The 22838-nt window shown below is 39.1% G+C and overlaps 2 protein-coding genes and 1 long non-coding RNA gene across 3 annotated transcripts in view; 1 reads left to right on the forward strand and 2 right to left on the reverse strand.

Annotated features, from left to right (window-relative positions):
* The window catches only part of gjd1b (gap junction protein delta 1b), a 24207-nt gene extending 21343 nt beyond the window's left edge, over positions 1-2864 (reverse strand). Inside the window, exon 1 of the mRNA XM_016252908.1 lies at positions 2072-2864. Within this exon, the coding sequence (XP_016108394.1) occupies positions 2072-2142 (71 nt within the window). The 5' untranslated portion in view covers positions 2143-2864. The remainder of the gene's footprint in view (positions 1-2071) is intronic.
* The window catches only part of LOC107567263 (uncharacterized), a 17903-nt gene extending 3686 nt beyond the window's left edge, over positions 1-14217 (forward strand). Inside the window, exon 3 of the long non-coding RNA XR_001606616.1 lies at positions 14144-14217. This is a non-coding gene — a long non-coding RNA (uncharacterized lncRNA). The remainder of the gene's footprint in view (positions 1-14143) is intronic.
* Positions 14191-22838, reverse strand: part of nop53 (NOP53 ribosome biogenesis factor) — a 10135-nt gene continuing 1487 nt past the window's right edge. Inside the window, exons 3-9 of the mRNA XM_016252907.1 lie at positions 21498-21593; positions 21287-21385; positions 16801-16962; positions 16543-16718; positions 14563-14629; positions 14403-14479; positions 14191-14274 (exon numbers count right to left, since the gene is read on the reverse strand). Of these exons, the coding sequence (XP_016108393.1) occupies positions 14214-14274; positions 14403-14479; positions 14563-14629; positions 16543-16718; positions 16801-16962; positions 21287-21385; positions 21498-21593 (738 nt within the window). The 3' untranslated portion in view covers positions 14191-14213. The remainder of the gene's footprint in view (positions 14275-14402; positions 14480-14562; positions 14630-16542; positions 16719-16800; positions 16963-21286; positions 21386-21497; positions 21594-22838) is intronic.

Raw genomic sequence — 22838 nt, forward strand, 5'->3', positions numbered from 1 at the left:
TGTAGCAATGAACCAGACCCTGCTGGATGAGGAAGAGATGACCATTACATAATGGCTTTGGATGGTCGTGACGACCATCCAAAGGTCACCTATGATGATCATATGATAAATGACGCACTGTCAGTAGGTGAGTCACCAAAAACCTGAATGCTAAGCATCGGTAGATGGCTGTTTGGATGTCTAATTCCATTTCACACCCAATGTCTCCTGGCTGACTGCCTTAATGTACACTGCTTGACAGTGTTTGTCTTTAAGATAATTTCATATGACAGACTGAAACTAATTAGTGTGTTTTTTAGAAAACTGCATTAGAGATTTAAGTACAGGGCACTGCGGACAAAACGCTGCACACAGAAAAATGACGCCTCAAATAATGTCAGTTAAAACCACAATTAGCTTTAACAAGCATCAAACAATACATCTTTAAAGAAAGATGCAAAAAAAGATTTTTTAGCTAAATCTGGCAGGACATTTGTGTCCAAAATACAAATGAAGAAGAGAACGTGAGGGGCTAAACTGGAAGAAAATATAGCATCACCCGAGCAGCCAATGTCACTTGAGGTCTCACAAGCTTCAGTGGTTCAAGCATTGGATAAATACCATTTCACACCCAATGTCTCCTGGCTGACTGCCTTAATGTACACTGCTTGACAGTGTTTGTCTTTAAGATAATTTCATATGACAGACTGAAACTAATTAGTGTGTTTTTTAGAAAACTGCATTAGAGATTTAAGTACAGGGCACTGCGGACAAAACGCTGCACACAGAAAAATGACGCCTCAAATAATGTCAGTTAAAACCACAATTAGCTTTAACAAGCATCAAACAATACATCTTTAAAGAAAGATGCAAAAAAATATTTTTTAGCTAAATCTGGCAGGACATTTGTGTCCAAAATACAAATGAAGAAGAGAACGTGAGGGGCTAAACTGGAAGAAAATATAGCATCACCCGAGCAGGCAATGTCACTTGAGGTCTCACAAGCTTCAGTGGTTCAAGCATTGGATCTACTGAAGCTTGAGATTGACCAATAGACGCTCACGATGCCCGCAGGATTAACTAAAAGCTCAGCCACTAGGTCATTCTCTCTTCACCATAAGCCACCATTATGGACCGATAACGCCATACAGTAGTAGTTCTTAATCCTGGTCCTGGGGACCCACAGAACTGCACATTTTGTATGTCTAATGCACCTGAATCGAATCGTCAGCTCATTAGTAGAAAGCTTTATGGACCAAGCTTGGTGTGTCAGATAAGAAAGACAAAATGTACAGTACTGTGGTCCCCAGAAACAGGATTAAGAACCACTACAAAGGAATTCTTGTAATCCACCAATGCATGTCATTTCTTCTTGTATTTAAAATTTTTGCATTTGGATCATTATGGGTTTTGATAATTAACTTGTATCTGATACTTTGGAACAATCTGTGCTTTTGTTCAATCAAACAGTCTCTGTGATGCCAGTTTTATAATTTGCCAGGTGAAAATAATTTATAAAGCACATTGCTTTAGCACATTGCTTAAGTAGTACTTACTGTTTAAATACTACTTTATAAGCCACATGGTTTGAAGTATCATTTATGTCCAGGGTTCGACAACCTGATCTCACGGAAAACGTATCTTTTTTACAAAATGGCGATTTCATATGAATTTGCACAATGTGAATTTTATGAAAACTTACAATTTTTAGAAAAAAAGCATGAAGGTCCACCCGTAACCCCACCCTAAACGAAACCGCAATGAAACAAATGTACAAATGAGATCGTACAAGTCATACAAATCAGTCACCAATTTGCTAAAATTTTACAATTGTTACAAATTGTTTAAAACATTGTATTCCTAACTAAGGCAGACACTGAAACTGACATGCTGGGCTGCGCAAACAAACAGAGTAACAGTGTTTACACTTTTCAGACATTCTTAATTGCAGTTGTCTCTACACATTAAACTGGGAGAGGAGAACGTATTTAACATTTAAAAAATAAATTATTAGAACCTCATCATAGGTCGCAGTTAATTATTACATTGAGAGAACCTAACCAGATCATTGCATTGATTTCGCATTTCTTACCTTCCAATCATTGTAGAGTGCTGCTGCACAGCGGCCTCCAGGAGGCGCTCTAAAATGGTCCACTCTCCCATGGCTGGGTGCTGAAGACATCAAGGGATCACTGGACACTATAATGGACCCTCACCGATCCTTCACATAGACCTCCAAAGAAACTCTACCGTCTTCGTGGCTTTACCCTTTGAGGTAGTCAGCAGCAACAGAGATGCTTTGGTCCTACAAATAGTTCCGTTGATGGCTCAAGAAGACACGTGCTCCCATGGTTTTGCCTTATTTGCCTTCAACAGTCTCTGTTTATTGGTTTTCTTTCCTTCGTTGGGTCTGAAGTACTCAGACGGCAGTTATCGGAGAGCTGTGCTTGTCCCTGAATGCCCTGGCATCCTCAAGTGCTTCAGCTATCTGCACTATCTTTTTCCTTTCCTCAAGCAACTCTCCAGCTGCACGATTTTCTCATCTAAACACTCACGAATAAGCTGCACCTAGCCCTTTTGTTCACCAATTAACACACACTCTCTAACACACACACACAATCGTTCTCGTCTTGATCTCTCATAATCCACCAAGCACGTTTTCCAGGCAGTACTGGTAGCACAATCAGACCAGCTCACGCAAACACACTCCACGCTGCGATTTAAGCACCGCCAGTTGCACATCACAAACACATTTGGGCAAATCAGTCTTCCCCAGCTCACTCGCTCCCTCTGCCTCCCTCTGCCCCTGCTGTCACTGTGAGCCGCTGTCTCACCACACTCTCATTTTCTGCTTTCCGCTCCCTCCCTCCACTCTTTTCGCCTGACGTTCTCTCTGTCGCTCTTGATAAGTGTGCTGCCTCCCCCCCATCTCTCTCTCTCTCTGTCTCTCTCTCTCTCACACACACACACACACACACACACACACATATGCAAGTCAGTGTTCTTAAATTGTTGCACGAGTCCCTGCTTCAAGCAGTGGCGCCAACTGATGGCATCCTTTATTTAAACAGTTCTTCTTTGAATTAACCCTGTTCATTCACCTTTCACTCTACAAGCCTCTTTCTCTGTCTCTCATGGGCACCTGGCTTGTGTGTGTCCAGAGGATTAGTCCTCTCATCCAAACACCACACAGCCAAACAAACTCTTCCTTTTATCGCAAATCCCAATCCCGATTTTGTCTGTCTCTCACAAAGGAGGAAACGGCGGTGTAGCATAACAAAATAGTGTGCTTTTCTTTTTTTTTTACAGTCACACACAGGTAAAAGTCTGATAATCTAAAGACAAAACGGAAATGAAAAATGGGGAAAAAATTAAATTACAATAAAACTGAGCAGCTTTACGCAACAGATCAGCATCAGTTTTACAAAAACAATCAGTTTTACAAAACAGAGCAGATTTACAACACTGTTACACAACAGAACTGCTTAACATGTACACATTTGAACAACTGTACACTGCCTTTTTGTAACAGAGCAGACTTACACAACAGACCAGCCCTACTCCACATTTACTTTACAGTGCACCTTTACGCAACAGATCAGTTTTACAAAACAGAACAGCTTTACACCACCTTTATGTATAAAGTTTACACAACAGAGCAGTTCTACAACACATTTACTTTACAGAGTACCTTTACACAACAGTTAAATCACCTTTACACAACAGGGGTGCGTTTCCCAAAAGCATTGTTAGCTAACTATGGTAGCTAGTAACATTTAAATCTATTGGTAACGACGGAACTTGCAACCATAGTTGCTTTTGGGAAACGCACCCCTGATCAGTTTTACAAAACAACATATTTACAACACCTTAACACAACAGAACACATTTGAACAATTGTCCACCACCTTTATGTAAAAGGTTTACACAACAGAGCAGCTCTACACCTCATGTACTTTACAGAGTACCTTTACACAGCAGACCAGTTTTACAAATCAGAACAGATTTACAACACTTTTACACAAAAGAACAGCTTACTATGTACACATTTGAACAATTGTATTGTGTAGCAGAGCAGACTTACACAACCGAGCAGCTCTACATCACATTTACTTTGCAGAGTATCTTTACACAACAGAACAGCTTTACTCCACATTTACTTGATTGAGCAGCTTTACACAACAGTTACACCACCTTTACAGATTTGTTTTACAAAACAGAGCAGATTTACAGAACAGCTTAACAGGTACACATCTTAACAATTTTACACCAACTTTATGTAACAGAGCAGACTTACACAACAAAGGCTCTCTACACCACATTTACTTTACAGAGTACCTTTACACCACAGTTACACCACCTTTACACAACAGATCAGTTTTACAAAACAGAGCAGATTTACAAGAATTTTACACAACAGAACAGCTTAACGTTCAAATCTGAACAATTGTACACCACATTTAAAGCGGTGTAAAATAAGTATTAAACACGTCACCCTTTTTTTCAGTAAATATATTTCTAAAGGGGCTGTTGACATGAAATTTTCACCAGATGTTGGTAATAACCCAAGTAATCCATACAAATAAAACAAAACAAATAATTTCAGAAATTAAGTTATGTGTAATAAAATGGAATGACACAGAGAAAAAGTATTGAACTACTGAAATTTATTTAAGTAAGCAATAAGGTACTGAAAACAAATAATTTCAGAAATTAAGTTATGTGTAATAAAATGGAATGACACAGAGAAAATGTATTGAACTACTGAAATTTATTTAAGTAAGCAATAAGGTACTATCAGTGTTGTGGACTTGTGTTTCCTTTTTTTACCCCTGTCTTACACACTAAATCCACACTATCTCGAATGCCGCTCCGAAGCGCTATTCGAGGCTTAGTGTATCCCATCATGCATCATGTTCTGGAAATAAATCGTGAGACTTTTTGCCGAGATCTCGCGAGAGGTCATGGAAACCTTTCCAATGCAAGTAAAATATTAATAAAATAATTAGATATTACATATAATTTGGTAGGAAAACAGTGTTTTTACGTTTTACTGGTGCAAAGATGAGTAGTGGTGATATTTATTTTGTACAACATTTGCAACTGCTTTTTATCACTTAATTAGAAGCACCACAAATTAAAATTGTCATGTTATTGGGACTACTGAACAGACATTTAGAAGTTGATTTTAAAATGCAAAGCATTTAAAATTAAAATAAAGATTTGTAAACACTTGCATTTTTACAACACTACAAGTGTGTCCCATCAGGTAATGAAAAGTTCGACACACATTTGTGGTCTTCATGCTCACTTGAACACTTGGGCCAAATACAGGAAATAGGTCATATAAGTGGTCAAGTGCAAAGACCGCAAGTGTGGGTATTTGGACAAGGCTTGTGTTCCTGTTTTCCTTTTTTGGTCTTGTTTCCTGTTCCTGTCTTCATTGTGTTAATTTGGTTCCAGCTGTGTTTTCCCTCATGTCGTCATGTTCATTAATTCCAGGTGTTCCCTCATTAGTTTCCTTGTATATTTAAGACCTGCATGGTTTAGCGTTGGCTGTTAAATGTAATCTCAGAGTTCCTGTGTTTGTAAACCTTTGCGTGTTGGATTAAAATCTAAATCGAAGAATTCTCCTGTGTCTCCTCGTTCCTTCCCTGAGTGATCGTGACAGGTATGAGTGGCAATGCTGTATCAGGGCTGAAAGGCGTTGTTAGGCACGACACGAAGGGAGTGCCTGCAACCCCTTCAGCCGTGATTTATTCATGATACAGCACGGCCTCGAGTACCTTATTGTTTTTATAAAACGGTGAGTACACAATAAAAAAACATTAAAACCAAAAATGTATGTATTGAAATGTTACTTTTTTTTGAAGCAAGTTCATTAAAAGCTGTCCTTCCGTTAAAAAATTGTTCTTGACAACAGTAAACGGCAAAAGAATGTTCCGAACATGCCTCATCTAATGGAGTTTAAATAAACACAGAGAATAGGAACTCTTTTATCTTCTGTGTCATTTATTTTTTTAACACCATATGATATTTTCTCACACGCATATATCTGCTTATCTCTCAGCATGAGAAAACGTCTGTGTTTGTTTTAGTTTTAAAATGGACCGAATCGCAGCACAGTGTGAGTTTGCAAGCGTCATTACAGTGTAAACTGATGAACATACAGAATCATACCTGAAACAGAAAACTAATAAATTCAGTAATATTCCCTCCTCACTTCGGAAACGCTAGTTACATATTTAACTGTGGTTCTGTGAATTCCGGATGACTGGCAGAGGCGGTGCTAAGCACTAATGGATAATCGCTGCGTCAGCTAGATAGGTCGAGAAAAAATAACAACAAAGTCATGACGTCAACCGAGATGCGAGGATATAAACCACAGCAGCTTGATGCCCAGCTTCGGAATGTGCGAGAAATCATTCCGAGGCTGGGCATCGAGCTGCTGTGGTTTATATCCTCGCATCTCGGTCGACATCATGAAGGATATAAACCACAGCAGCTTGATGCCCAGCTTCGGAATGTGCGAGAAATCATTCCGAGGCTGGGCATCGAGCTGCTGTGGTCCCGAGTAATCTCCGCTCGCAACTTTGTTGATATTTTTTCGAAGATCTCTGGCGGTCATCCGGAATTCACAGAACCACAGTTACATATGTAACTAGCATTCTGTTTCATTCCTCCTGACCACCAGAGGCGGTGCTAAGCACTAGTGGATGACACATACCAACACAGTCATGAGGAATGCCACCCACCTGCAAACATCAAGGATCTTCCAGGACTGCAGAACTCACATCATGGGAAGCTACCACATTGACCTTGTAGAACCGCACAAAGGTACATGGAGAGGACCAGGTAGCAGCTGCACAGACTTCCGCCAAGGAAACTCCCCGTAAGGTGGCCCAAGATGAAGAGACAGTCCTAGTAGAGTGACAAGTAACACCCACTGGTAAAGACTGGTTAGAATTACTATATGCTAGCTTTATCACCTCAACAATCCAACGTGATAATCTTTGCTTAGACAAGGGGGTGCCCTTGCGTACCTCACTATAATGGACAAATAACTGATCTGTCTGTCTAAAAGGAGAAGTAGACTTAACATAGCACCTCAAAGCCTGGTAACCAGCGTAAGCACGGTACACTCACTGACAGGGCATGAAGCTCGCAAACGCATTTAGCAGAAGCAATGGCTAACAGGAAAGATACCTTTAAGGACAACCACTTAATATCCACAACATCCAATGGTTCAAATTGCGGTGTGCAAAGAAACGCCAGAACAAGTGGCAAGTCACAAACAGGAAAAGGAGTAGAACTAACAGGCTTTAGACATCATGCTCCCTTCAGAAAACTACATACAAGGTTGTGAGACCCCAAGGATGCACCATCAACATGATAAGTAGATATGGCAGCAACATAAAGCAGGTCTCGTCTGATGGGAAGCTGCCATGGTTCGCCCTGTAACAGACTCAGAAGAACAAATATGTGTTATTTAACACACATACTTATTTACATTTCAAATTTGCACATTTCATACCTGTACATACAAAATTGTCTATATTATATATTGTGTTTTTGCTTTTTTGTACATTGTCTATTTTTATATTATTCTTTTTATTATCTGTGTCCTGTCTTGTCACTGTCATTCTGTTGCACTGTGGAGCTTCTGTCACTAAAACAAATTCCTCGTATGTGTAAACATACCTGGCAATAAACCTCATTCTGATTCTGATTCTGAAGAGGAAACCATGGTCTGGCTGGCAAATGAGGTGCCACCCGTCAGTCCCGAGACCATCTGAGGATCTTGCGGGTTAGCTGTAAAGATGCAAGAGACCTGGTGCCACCCTGGTGATTCAAATGAAAGACTGTCGACGTGTGACAAGCACATGGCGGCCTAACAGATGTGATAGAAAGTGCTAGATACACTGCCTTCAGTTCTAGAACGTTGATATTTTCTTCCCTCAATGTCTTCTTACAATCTTCAGGCAACCTTGCCTGAGCAAGCCATACCTGGCATTGTGCTGTTAGAAGGGTGTGAGAGTGTCCCAAGTTCACGCGTCACATGACCTATAGTCAACAGGGCAGTCTGTAAGAACTGAGGTACAGAGGGGTCAACATTCCCTGACTCCAATGTGGTGTTACAAATAGTAGTTGGCAAATAGTAATCTCCGCTCGGGTTATGTCGGCTACGGACTGCTTTTTTCAGTAATGTGTCAGTACGGCCACATTGTGCACTTGGGCAGTGTACGTTGCCTCTAAGCACTCATTCTGGTTATACCACCAATGCTGCTACCGGCTGTTCAATTTCAGGTGTCCGACCCACCCCAATAGAATCAGCCTCAGCCATTGAGGCAAGAGTGCCGTCTGACTTTAATCTCCTCCTAAGCCATACCTGGCATTGTGCTGTTAGAAGGGTGCGACAGTGTCCCAAGTTCACGCGTCACATGACCTATAGTCAACAGGGCAGTCTGTAAGAACTGAGGTACAGAGGGGTCAACATTCCCTGACTCCAATGTGGTGTTACAAATAGTAGTTGGCAAATAGTAATCTCCGCTCGGGTTATGTCGGCTACGGACTGCTTTTTTCAGTAATGTGTCAGTACGGCCACATTGTGCACTTGGGCAGTGTACGTTGCCTCTAAGCACTCATTCTGGTTATACCACCAATGCTGCTACCGGCTGTTCAATTTCAGGTGTCCGACCCACCCCAATAGAATCAGCCTCAGCCATTGAGGCAAGAGTGCCGTCTGACTTTAATCTCCTCCTAGGCACATTGGAGCTTGTTAATGCACTGGAGAATTCAGTAACAAAGTCCTTGCATGGTGGCATGGTAAATGTACTATCAGCATTTTGCCTGAAGAACACATTAGATTGAGCAGGCTGAACAGATCTATCAAGACCTAAACGAGCCATCGCCATCTGCAGAATTGAGAGAATGTCATCAGGAGAAGACTGGCCTGCACTAGATGAATGTACAGACCCACCGCTTGAACCACCAGCAGCAGACCAGCTGGAGAGAGCACGCTGTGAGGGGCCAGGCTGCATGGCAGGATCCATCAACTCTTTATCAAGGAAATGTGAATTAGATGCACTCATGGAGAGAGCACTTAAATCAATCATATTTGGAGGTTGGAAATCACTCTCATTCACTGAAGCGGTCTCAGTAGGCACGGCTGGTACCGAGGGTTGTAATGACTGAAGAAGGCGTTTCATCTCTGCCATCTCTGAAGAAAGAGAAGCAACAGTCTTCGATAGTGAATTTTCTGTCCTCTGTAAAGATTTCTTCTTGATTGGCGGAGCACCAGCAGCCGCTGATGTGCGACGGTTTTGAGCATGTCGTGGCGCTAAATACGGTTGTGTGAGGATAGCAGACGAGTTAGGATCTAGCTCTGCAAGACACAACTGTCTCTCTGACAGCGGCAGCATGGCACAATACAAACACGGATCAGTGAACGCTTCTTTCAGATGCTGAATCCCTAAACATGATGGGCAGCGATTGTGTCCATCATCGGGAAGAAGTGTGTTCAGGGCGGGCACCGTTTGCAACTCAGTGGAGAAACGGAGATATGAGAGCTGTGAGCCATGACTCCATCAAAATACATCCTCGGTAGCACCATAGGAACATAAACTGCGATAACGTGCACAAAAAGATCAGGTGTTGATAAAATCTTTAGATGGAACCGAAAGACTTATTGAGTGAGAGAAATTACATATGGATTATCAAAACTGCCTTCAGATAGCACCGCGGGGCATACGAGAGCTTGCACGACGGTGAGTCACTGGATAGTACCCTGAAGCACAGGGTATCGCCAACACAACGATCAAATGCAATAATGTGTACTCATGTAATGAATAAGAAAATACAAAAACATCCGTCCTGATGATAGTGCAGAGCGCGCTGTCACAGCTTGGGAGGGCGAATCCTCACAACTCAGGTAAGCTGCACGGGACAGGGCTAAACAATGACCTATCATAAGCGAGAAAGCGAAAGAGGCTGGGCATCGAGCTGCTGTGGTTTACATCCTCGCATCTCGGTCGATGTCATGATGTGACTTTGTTGTTATTTTTTCTCGACCTATCTAGCTGATGCAGTGATTATCCACTAGTGCTTAGCACCGCCTCTGGTGGTCAGGAGGAATGAAACAGAACTGTGGGCTTCCACACAGACGCGCGCACACATCTCCGCATGAGAAGTGTTTATTAGACGGGGAAGGACGGGGTCTCAAAATTAAAGATGAAAGGTGCAACATAATGCCAGCAGGGGTCACTCATACTTCATTAAATAAATAACAAACAGTTAATTCTGCCGAAATACATAATACATGAAACAGTTTTGGTGGTATATTATTGATTGTTTATTTTGCTAAGGTTGGCTGCTAAGGGTGTTGCTCAGTGATGCACAAAACCGTTGGGTGAAGCGGTCATAGCCATGCTGTATCGTGAATAAAACACAGCTGCTGACCAATCAGAATCGAGGAATGGAACTAACCATTTTATAATACTTTGTACAAAAGCCTTTGTTGGTACAGACCAGGTTGGCTGCTAAGGGTGTTGCTCAGTGATGCACAAAACCGTTGGGTGAAGCGGTCATAGCCATGCTGTATCGTGAATAAAACACAGCTGCTGACCAATCAGAATCGAGGAATGGAACTAACCGTTTTATAATAATTTTGTACAAAAGCCTTTGTTGGTACAGACAGCTTCAAGACGCCTCCTGTATGGAGAAACTAGTCGCATGCATTGATCAGGTGTGATTTTGGCCCATTCTTCCACAGAGTCTTCAAATCTTGTAGGTTCTGTGGGCCTCTTCTATGAAATCTGATCTTTAGTTCTTATTTTCTATTGGATTCAAGTCAGGTGATTAGCAGATTAGTTTCTTAAACCAATTGAGAGTTTCCTTGGCTGTGTTTGGGATCATTGTCTTGGTGAAATGTCCACCCTTGTTTCATCTTCATCGTACTGTAGATGTTGGAACTGAACCAGCTAATATTAATTTCCACTGACTAGGGGCAGGGTTGCTTTCTAATTACTGATAGATTTCAGCTGGTGTCTTGGCTTTCCATGCCTTTTTGCACCTCCCTTTCTTCATGTGTTCAATACTTTTTCCCTGTGTCATTCTATTTTATTACACATAACTTAATTTCTGAACTGGTTTGTTTTGTTTTCTTTATATGCATGTATTACTTTGGTTGTTACCGACATCTGGTGAAAATTCAAGTCAACAGCACCTTTAGAAATATATTTACTGAGAAAAACGGTGACGTGTTCAATACTTATTTTACCCGCTGTATGTAACAGAGCAGACTTACACAACAAAGCATCTCTACACGACATTTACAATACTTTACAGAGCACCTTTACACAATAGATCCGTTTTACAAAACAGAGATTTACAACACCTTTACACAACAGAACAACTTTACACCACCTATATGTAAAAGAGTAGGTTTACACAACAGAGCGACTCTACACCACATTTACTTTACAGAGTACCTTTACACAACAGTTACACCACCTTTATATAACAGATCAGTTTTACAAAACAGTGCATATTTACACCTTAACACAACAAAACAGCTTAACATGTACATATTTGAATAATTGTACACCACATTTATGTAGCAGAGTAGGTTTACACGACAGAGCAACTCTACACCACATTTACTTTACAGAGTACCTTTACGCAACAGTTACACCACCTTTATACAACACATCAGTTTTACAAATCAGAGCAGATTTACAACACTTCCAAATAAAAGACCAGCTTAATATGTACACATTTGAACAATTGTACACCACCTTTATGTAACAGAGCAGACTTACACAACAGATCACATTTTACATAACAGAACAGCTTTACAAACCTTACATAACAGAACAACTTTACACCACCTTTATTTAGCATAGCAGGTTTACACAACAGAGTAGCTGTACATCACATTTACTTTGCAGAGCACACAGCAGTTACACCAACTTTACACAATGGATCAGTTTTTACAAACCTCTACACAACAGAACAACTTTACACCACCTTTATAAAACAGAGCATATTTACACAACAGAGTAACTCTACATTCAGAGCACTTTTACACAACAGATCATTATTATAAAACAAAACTACTTTACAGCATTTTTACACAACAGAACAGGTTTACAAACCTCTACACAACATAACTTTACACTACCTTCACATTACAGAGCAGCTTTACTCCACATTTACTTGATCAAGCAGCTTTACACAACAGATACAGCACCTTTTCACAGCAAATTATTTTTACAAAACAGAGCAGGTTTACAACACATTTACATAGCAGAGTAGCTACCATTTGCTTTTGGCTTCTTAACTTGTTGGCTTGTTAGCCTGTTGTTTCAGTTCAGTCCTCTTGTGACACTGTCCACTTTCTCTAATCTTGTTTTGACGAATCCCACTGATGTTACAGTATAGGCAATTGTAATTGCCCTGCAAAGTGGACTTCACAGGGTGTCCCACAATTTAAAATCAGATTCCAGTCTGAAGGAAGCCTACTGTAAATGTAAATTTTGAAGGGCAATGCAAACATTATAGGGAATAAGAGTGCATCAATTGTATCCAGTCAATAGCAATCGGTGTCCTAATTTGCCTCAATTCACCCTACTGCAAGAAGTCTTACTAAAACAAAAAGTTACAGCAGCCTAATAAACTTGCTTGTTGTCTGTCACTTAATGTTAATCAAACAACAAAAGAAACCGATAATAGTTCACTGCTCTTCGGAATAACTTTAGTAACTTTAATAGCAATCAAGGTACTGTATGTTTAATACATATGGTGAAGATGACTTAAATATGCAGTGCATTTGTCCTATATTGTTTGCAATTTCCTTTTTTTATATCTTAAAATTTCAACCCACTTATTTGTTGACAGTAAAACTGCTTTGAAAGAACAGATTAAGGGGTTGCAAGTCATTTTGGGGTTCTTACGAATGCACTGCCAAGGGCCCCCAGACAAACTTTTGCTTAAGGCCCCCAGAAGTCTAGGACTGGCACTACTTTAAATACTTAAGAGAATTTAATGACTTATAACACCTCTATAAATGTGTTATTTCAAACCTTTAACTCAAGGTTCAATTACTGTGTCTGTCATTAACATCCTTTACAGATATAAAAAGCTTAATAGGAACTTACTGAAGTGAATCTTGCATGCGCAACAGGACAGGATTACTGGAGGGACACTCCGGCGGACAGCAAGGATCAGAGATGATGACTAGGGCAGGCATCTCTTTAGGTAAGATTACATTCCCACACGATTGCATGATAATCAGCTTTGCCTGCACATTGCTACCAGGGGAGAAGCCCTTATTTCCCCGGCAGGGGCCTTAATTAAAGCTTAAAATAATGGGACTGAAACAATCCCCCACCTCCTACTTAGTGAGTGGTGTAGACGTATCATCACATAAATAAATGATTATTCAGCATTTTTAATTCTATTACAACAGAATGTTAAGATTTTATGGTTCTTTAATTACCTTAAAATTGTATTTTATGCCATTTTTATCTCCATGGCAAATCAGGACAACTTAGAAAAAACAAATAATACAATTAAATCTTACACAACTTTAAAAGTACATACATTTCAATAATAGATTTGACAAATCTACAAAACTTTGCACAATATGCAGTTTTTGCATAATACCAAAAAAACCTGCAAATATGCCCATTCTCTGAAAATCTTTATAACACCTAAAACATTTCAGCAGTACTGTGTTGGATGTCTTGAGATGTTCAAATTAAATAACATTGATTTAAAAGTACAAATGACAATTCTGTCATCATTTACTCACTTAGATAATTTACTACTTCATTGGTCACCCTGAAAATGAAAGGTCAAGTTGAATGCATTGCATGCATTTATATACAAATTAGTATTGCACACACAATGCAATTAGAAAATATTTGGCATATGCTAAACATTTATTGTAATGTGGGCCTTTCCAGATGGGAATGGGCTGCTCTAGTAGTCTGGTTCATGTAAAGGGTTTTTTCCCCCCACAATCTTCACGTTATGGATTTTTTCCCCCTTTGCCAGAGTCACCTTTGGCTAGCTGACTGGGGAAACTAAAGCATAATTGCAACAGTGTGGATTGCGAAAAACAGTATAGGAACAAAACTGACACAAATTTTTTTTCTTTTAGCTTTTTTATTGCAGTATGAATAGCACAGCATCATTTGTTGGAGGACTGAAAGGAAAAACAACACTGTGCATCACTCAATCTCTCTGAAGGCCCTCTTCTCTGAGTACTTCAACTTGTACTTCCTCTTAAACCTGAAAGGAGAATAGGAACGATAAAAAATGGACATGCAAATGAAAGTTAAACAGAAAGCATTGCAGCTAACACCACTTAAACGCTTCATTGATTTTATACAAATAAAGCAATAAAACGCTGAACTTACCTGGCTCTTTCTCTGGGCTCGATAATGTTTCTCTTCTGTAAGCTCTTAAATCTATCTTTTAGGATGCTGCCCTCTGGCTGCACGACAAAGAAACACATGTTATTAGAAATAACATGCAACTGCAACTCAGTAAGTGCTCAACACTAGCAGTTAAACATACCTTTAGACTGCGAAGAGAGCTGGCAAGCTCATCGCTAAGCTGAACATCTAGATCAGGTGTCTGGAACCTATGGAAAAATAAAACGCTTTCAATTCCAATCAAAGAACAACAGGTTACAACCACAGCAACCTTTGTGTTTGTGTTCCATAGCTTTTTATGCAGGGACCTATTGAACAATATGATACAGGAATAGATTATCCTAAACAACCCTTTTAAGAAAGCCAGTATCCATCAGAAAACAGCGTACCTGGAGAGGCCACATGATTGTCAGATTAATCTTACTGATATTTTTTTGAAAGATATGTTTGTTTCCATTGGATGTGTGAAAACATTTGTGACCCTGGAGCACAAAAGCAGTAAGTCAAGTCGCTGGGGTATATTTGTAGCAATAGCCAAAAATGCATTGTATGGGCCAAAATTATAGATTTTTCTTTTATGCCAAAAATCATTAGGATATTAAGTAAAGATATTTTCCATGAAGATATTTTGTAAATTTCCTACCATAAATATATCAAAACTTAATTTTTGATTCGTAACATGCATTGCTAAGGACTTCATTTGGACAACTTTAAAGGTGATTTTTTTTTGCACCCTCAGATTCCAGATTTTCAAATAGTTGTATCTCAGCCAAATATGGTCAGATCCTAATAAACCATACATCAATGGAAAGCTTATTTATTCAACTTTCAGATGATGTATAAATCTCAATTTCGAAAAATTGACCCTTATGACTGGTTTTGTGGTCCAGGGTCACATTTGTGAAACATTATTTGTAATAAAAAAAATAAATAAAAAATAACCCCCCCCCCCACTTCTATTTAAACACGTGCTAATACATTAAATTGAGAGTTACACCTGTGCATTATGCATCATAATCAGGTAGTTATTTAATCATTTAAACAACCATTTACCTTTACATGATATATTTATATATAGTTAACTGAACTGAGAAAAATAAAGAAATTATGCGAGTTGCAAATGGTGTACAAATTGCCATAATTTTCCCCCATAATAACAGAATTGAATGGTTGTTTAATGCAGTTCACATTACAATTTGTCGCAAGAATTTTTTTTTTAACAAGAATAACTTTAAATCATCTGTTAAAATCATCACATCCTGGGTGTCACTGATATGCAATACTACTGGGCTTATTTAATAAAATAATTAACAGAATACCCATTTGTACTGCATTCATGGATAGTACAGCAGACTAACTTCAAATCAGATGAAAATTCTCTCTATCATGATGTCATGAAGTGTGCAGGAAAACAAATGCAACTGGGGTTCCTCCGGGATCAGTCCTTGGACCCCTCCTCTTCTCCGCTTCTATACGCTACATCACTGGGACCCATCATACAGGCACATGGTTTCTCCTACCATTGCTATGCTGATGACACACAGTTCTCTTTCATTTCAACTAGATGATTCAATGGTAGCTGCACGGATCTCAGGCTGCCTGGCGGACATCTCAGCATGGATGAAAGAACATCACCTGTGGCTCAACCTGGCAAAGATGGAGCTTCTCGTCTTCCCTGGCACTCCAACTCTACAGCATGATTTCACAATCCAGCTAGGTTCATCAACAATTACCCCATCAATTCGGTCAGAAATCCTGGTGTAAACTTTTTTAACCGGTTACAGCTCTCACGTTCCAAGACATTGATGCTTGCGTATAGAACAGCCACAGGCTCAGCACACTGCCTACTTCCACTCACTATTATGAATTTACATCCCCTCCAGAAGTCTGAGATATACGAGTGAGCAATGCCTCGTGGTACCATAACACACAAAAAACGTTGCTTTCCTTAATCCCTCCCTGTCTAGCTTGTGCTAATCTGAACAATGCGAAACTTTGTATTATGAGTACTTCCTGTTTATTTGCCTCTTTATGATGAATCACTTGTTGAATTCCTCAATTATAAGTTGCTTTGGATAAAAGCGTCTGCTAAATGAATACATGTAAATGTAAAAGAACTGACTTGAGTCTGCTCAGTCGGCGAGGCATGCTTTTCTGTGCCTCTTGTTGGGCCTTGCGTTGAGCCTGCCTCATCTTGGTCCTCTGTTCCTGCTTCTTCACGCTGGTATGGATAGATCGCAATTGGAACAACTGCTGCTGCTTATCAATCACCTGACGCTCCGCCTTCCTCTGCAAATCCTGTTCAATAAATTAAAGCTTTGAATGTTAATCAAGAGATTCATACCCAACTTGGTCAACAGGCAAGTTCATTCTGCTTTACCTTAATCCTTTTAGCTTTCTCCTTTTTCCTCTGTTTCTCAGTTTTCTTTTCCTGTGTTGCAGTTGGCCCAATGACTGTGTCTTCGGTGTCCCCTTCTGGCTCCTTTGGTTCAATCTCCTCTTCCTCAATCAACCCCTCCACCTGCTCTTTAAAGGTGCTCTCCTAAATAAACACACACACAAAAAAATGCATATTTAGGAGAGCATGTGGATACACTCCAATCTGAACTTGGAACTTATGTCCAAAATGCTAGCTTACCCACCCAACATACCAGAGATTCTGATATCGCTTGATGCTGAAAAAGCCTTTGATCGGGTGGAGTGGGACTACCTTTTCTGCACCTTAAGAAAATTTGGATTTGGTCCTAATTTTATATCATGGGTTAAAATCCTCTATTCCTCCCCAATGGCTGCAGTCCGCACCAACAATAATCGATCTGCCCTATATAATCTACAAAGAGGCACCAGGCAAGGTTGCCCGCTGTCTCCACTTTTATTTGCCATTGCAATCGAGCCACTGGCAATAGCCATACGGCAAGACATCTTTATTAAAGGGTTTCGCAGGGGGCATATGGAGTGTAAAATTTCGCTTTATGCGGACGATTTATTATTGTATTTATATCAGATCCCTTGCCGGGTCTCTAAATTATTTAATATTTAGGAAAGATTCAGATTAAACCTCCAAAAAAGTGAGTTAATGCTGCTCGTATTTTTCAATTCGATTCCTTTTAAAGTTACCATAAAAATGATTAAATATTTGGGAATCTGGGCTACACGCAATTACAAGGATCTATATAAAGTTAATTTTCTGCCCTTGATAGAAGGTCTGAAACAGGAAATCAAACGCTGGGATTTGCTGCCCCTCTCTTTAAGTGGAAGAATTAACACTATTAAGATGAATGTATTGCTTAAGTTCCTAAATTTATTTCAAATCTTCCTATTTTTCTGACTAAATATTTTTTCAACTCCATAGAGAAGCCCATGTCAGCATTTATCTGGAACAACAAAAATCCTCGGATTCGGAAAAGTGCATTACAAAAGCCCCACGCCATGGCACTTCCCAATTTTATGCTTTATTACTGGGCGGCTAATATGAGAGGATTGACTTACTGGATGAGGTAAGTGATAGCCGTTGTACCCCTAAATGGCTTAGTTTGGAGAAAACCTCCAGTAAATCTGTTTCCCTATCTTCTTTAATGTGCTCTGAACTTCCAATGCTTAAACCTGCCTCTCGCTACTCCTCGAATCCTATGGTGATACAATCACTAAAAATTTGGAATCAATTTAAAAAGTAATTTGCTCTCCGTAGTCTCTCTTTATGTGCCCCATTAAGCAATAACTGCATGTTTACTCCTTCAATATTAGATAAAGCCTTTGATGTTTGGGCTAAAAGTGGGATTTGAACATTTCAAGATCTTTATATAAACAACATTTTTGTATCTTTTGACGAACTGGTTAATAGATTTAAGATTCCTAGGTCCCATTTCTTTAGATACCTACAAATACAAATTTTTTTGGTTTCGCATACTGATTGTTTTCCCTCATATCCTCCCACATCTCTATTAGACTCTATTTTTAAGATAGGACAAGACTTAAAACAAACCATAGGTAAAATTTATAAGCTCCTCAATCAGCATAGCCTGGCAAATTTAGACCATCTGAAGAATGAATGGGAGGAAGATTTGAATGAACAAATCCCGGAAACAATTTGGCAGAAAATTATTAAACATATCTACTCATCATCTAGATGTCAACGTCATGTGGTTATACAATTCAAGGTGGTACACCGACTACATTGGTCAAAGGTTAGGTTATCTAGATTCAGACCAGAACTAGATCCTATTTGTGATAGGTGTAGCCAGGCGCGTGCATTATACATATGTTTTGGACATGTCCAGCTTTGTACAACTTTTGGAAATCGATCTTTGATGCTTTCTCAGAAATGATAGAATTGCCAATAGATCCATCTCCTTTTATTGCTATATTTGGCATCACAGCACAGAACATGCGTCTAAGTGGTTATAATTTTACTGGGCGGCTAATATGAGAGGATTGACTTAATGGATGAAGGACAGTGATAGCCCTTGCGTCCCTAAATGTCTTAGTTTGGAGAAAACCTCCTGTAAATCTGTTTCCCTATCTTCTTTAATGTGCTCTGAACTTCCAATGCTTAAACCTGCCTCTCACTACTCCTCGAATCCTATGGTGATACAATCACTAAAAACCTGGAATCAATTTAGAAAGTCATTTGCTCTCCGTAGTCTCTCTTTATGTGCCCCATTAAGCAATAACTGCATGTTTACTCCTTCAATATTAGATAAAGCCTTTGATGTTTGGGCTAAAAGTGGGGTTTGTACATTTCAAGATCTTTATATAAACAACATTTTTGTATCTTTTGACGAACTGGTTAATAGATTTAAGATTCCTAGGTCCCATTTCTTTAGATACCTACAAATACAAATTTTTTTGGTTTCGCATACTGATTGTTTTCCCTCATATCCTCCCACATCTCTATTAGACTATTTTTAAGATAGGACAAGACTTAAAACAAACCATAGGTAAAATTTATAAGCTCCTCAATCAGCATAGCCTGGCAAATTTAGACCATCTGAAGAATCACAGTAGGGCTATTGCAGACAGAAACAATACTGTACTACATCGATGTTTCCTGTCAGCTTGATTTTTGAGTGGACTTTGCTGTTCCGATGAGCATGAACGGTATATGAATGGAGCACTCACATGGGCCGCGAGCAACTGAGCGGAGCACACACGCACAGAGCAGGATAACGCACACACAGAGCGGGATAATACTATACAGTCTATGGATAATACACACACGCACACACACACGCACACACACGTGAATCCTGAGTGGTGAACTCATTTTCGGCAGCCGGAATTTCTGTGCATCTCTAATTATTGGCGGCATTAGAAATGGATATTATATAATAGCTGCTTTTTTGAACATTTTAGCAATTGAAAAATATTAAAAAATGATTTTTTTTACACGGCACCCCTGCTCTCGACAGACCCCGGTTGGGAAACACTGTTATAAATAATGCCGCGAGTGGGGCTTGAGGAAGTGTCACCTGCGTCTGCGCCTGATGCAGCCTCTGAAGCGAGACACAGGAAACAGAAATACTGCAAAATAATAATAATAATTTCAAGACGAAATATCATTATAACATTTAGTTTCGTCTCGTTTTGGTCAACGAAAATGAAGAGAAATTTTAGCATAGTTTTTATTTTGTAAGCCACATTTCGTCTCGTTTTTATTCGTCAACGATATTGCATTGTGCATTTAATTATCGTCATCGTCACATGACCAGCATTTTCATCTCGTCTCGTTTTCGTCACGTGATAAAGGTTCGTTGACGACTATATTTAGTCATAATTTTCGTTGACGAAAGCAACACTAGGCCACCCAGAGATTCTATGCAATCTGGCAACCTTTTCTGTCATTTGTTGAAAAACTCAAGTAGGGAACACAGTCCCAAATTTGTATAACACAGGGTTTCCTTTTTTTAATATAATTGATACTTTTTGTCTGATGGGTAGTGGGGTGGGTGGAGTTGGGGTTTTGAATATATATTTTGTATTGTTTTGATCTTTTGTTTGTTCTTGCATATGATAAAATTTTAAATAAAAAGACTAGCATTACTCAAAATGCTAGCTTACCCACTACACAGCACTGTATAATGCTTACCATCACACACATAAAAAAAAAGTAACTCTTTAGTATAGGGACCAATTCTCACTATTAACTAGCTTATTAGCATGCATATTATTAACATATTGGCTGTTTATTAGGGCTTATAAAGCAAATATTCTGCATCCCTAATCCTACCCAATACCTAAACATAACAACTGCCTTATTAACTTATTAATAAACAGCAAATTAGGAGTTTGAGGCAAAAGTCATAATTAATGGTTTGTTAATAGCGAGAAATGGACCTTAAAATAAAGTGAGACTCAAAAAAAAAAGAAAAAGAAATGTGAGGTAACCACGTGAAAATAAAAACAAAACGGTTTTTATAAATAAAAAGCAATTAAAAAAAAACAAAGTATTTTGAGTTTGAGTCGAGAAAGATGTTAAAAATGGCAGCTACAATTATGCTTGGTTCATTCTTCAGACAGAAATCAGTTTGATTGCATTACACTGCGAGATACAGTATTTTCAGCTGAATATTAAACATTTTTGCAAATGCAGTTATTATCGTAGACGGTAAGCCTTTCAGCAAAGGACAGAAAAATGATGCGAGGCAGGAGACGTTACGGTAAACGTGGTCATATTTACTGTTGTTCTATGAATTTGTGCAGGCAGAATCCAGTCATCTCACTAGGAATTCTCATGATTGGGAATTTGGCGTTTGAAAGTGATTTCTGTGTGAGCTGTACTTCATACATCACTACACTATTTACAATAGACATTTTTTAACTTGCAAATTTTTGCTAATTTGACCATAGCTCAAGGTTAGAGGTTGTACCTCAGTGGCCTTATCCTCATTCACAGCCAGTTGACGTGCCAACCTTTCCTCTGCTTTCTGCTTCTTGACCTCTACCTCATGGGCCTCACGAAGCAGCTCCTAGAGAAACACACACACATTGATTTCAAAAACATATTGGTCATTTGATCATCAAATCAAAAAGTTTTCTGATACAATGAGCTTTGTGTAGCAGAAACGGGCAGTATTTTACCTGGTGAGAAAAGAAGTCTGGGTTGTATGAACCTCCAGGAGCGATGACTTCAATCGCAGGAAGAACGGAAGGTTTCTCATTCAGTCTATCTGGTCTCTTAAAAAAAGTGGAGAAAAATGAACAACAAATTCAGCACACGACCATAACAACAGCTAAATATAGTGGTTCACTGATATGGATTTTTTAAATTGCAGATGCCGATACCTTAGGCCCTGTTTACACCTGGTATTAAGACGCTAATAAGTAGACAAGGCAGACACATTCTAGTTTGCACCTGGTGTTTTAATCCATCTCTTTTGTCCACTTATGACCACTTCTGTCCTGATTTTGAGGGGAGGGTCTATGAGAGTGAGTGTACGTATGGGCTTTTTCTGAGCTTTCGATCTAATATTGTGAAATAAGCTTATGAAACTTACATAAGAATGTCAAAGGAAACAACGCAAAAAAAAAATGATACGGAGAGCAGCAGCTTCCGTTGAACTACCCTTGAAAATAGTTGAGTGGACAAGCTCAAAAAATGTTATACCCCATCCACACCTGTATTTAGCGTTGCCCACTTGTGATTAGATTGACCAAAACACATCTTAATACCAGGTGTAAACAAACAGCATCTTAGAGAACAAGCTGGCTAATGGTTGATTAGCCAGTATATATCAAATCACACTACTAAAGACAGTAAATAACATAAGCATAATAACTGCTGCAATGAAACTTAAAGTGCCCTTATTATGGGTAATGAAAGGTTCATATTTTGGTTTTGGGAGTCCCCAACAACAGGTTGACATGCATGCAAGGTCAAAAAACACGTTCATTGTCTTAAATATGCATTTATTTTTACTTTACTTGTTTAACGACTCCCAAACGATTAGCTCGACCAGTGTTTCCCCTAGGTTTACGCTCAGATTTTTGCTCAGAAATTCTGTGTTGTGTATTTACATTTTGTTTTAAGGCATAAAACATTCATTTATATCTTTTAAGTAATGAAAATTAAACAAATTAATTTTTTTGGAATATAAAGGTCATTTAATATTACAATTAAAACATTGAAGAAATATTGAATGCTTATTCCTTAAAAATAAGGTTTTAATAATTTTAGTAGTAGTAGTAGCAGTCCGTTGCGTACATTCTACTCAACAACAGTAATATATTTCTGCCAATGCCCTCAAGTTAAACCAAACTTTTATTTTGACGGGTTGCCGTGAATACCTTTACATTCCTGTGTGTGTATGACACGATGATAGTTTTACTCAAATGAAACGGTCAAATGCTGATGAAGTGACTCTCAGAGCAGTTCTGGAGATGTTATTCATGTATTTATGTCCTCATTAGTGAGACGGCAGA

This window comes from Sinocyclocheilus grahami, unplaced genomic scaffold (genome assembly GCF_001515645.1).
Source record: "Sinocyclocheilus grahami isolate Dianchi unplaced genomic scaffold, SAMN03320097.WGS_v1.1 scaffold1138.1, whole genome shotgun sequence".
Taxonomy (NCBI): domain Eukaryota; kingdom Metazoa; phylum Chordata; class Actinopteri; order Cypriniformes; family Cyprinidae; genus Sinocyclocheilus; species Sinocyclocheilus grahami.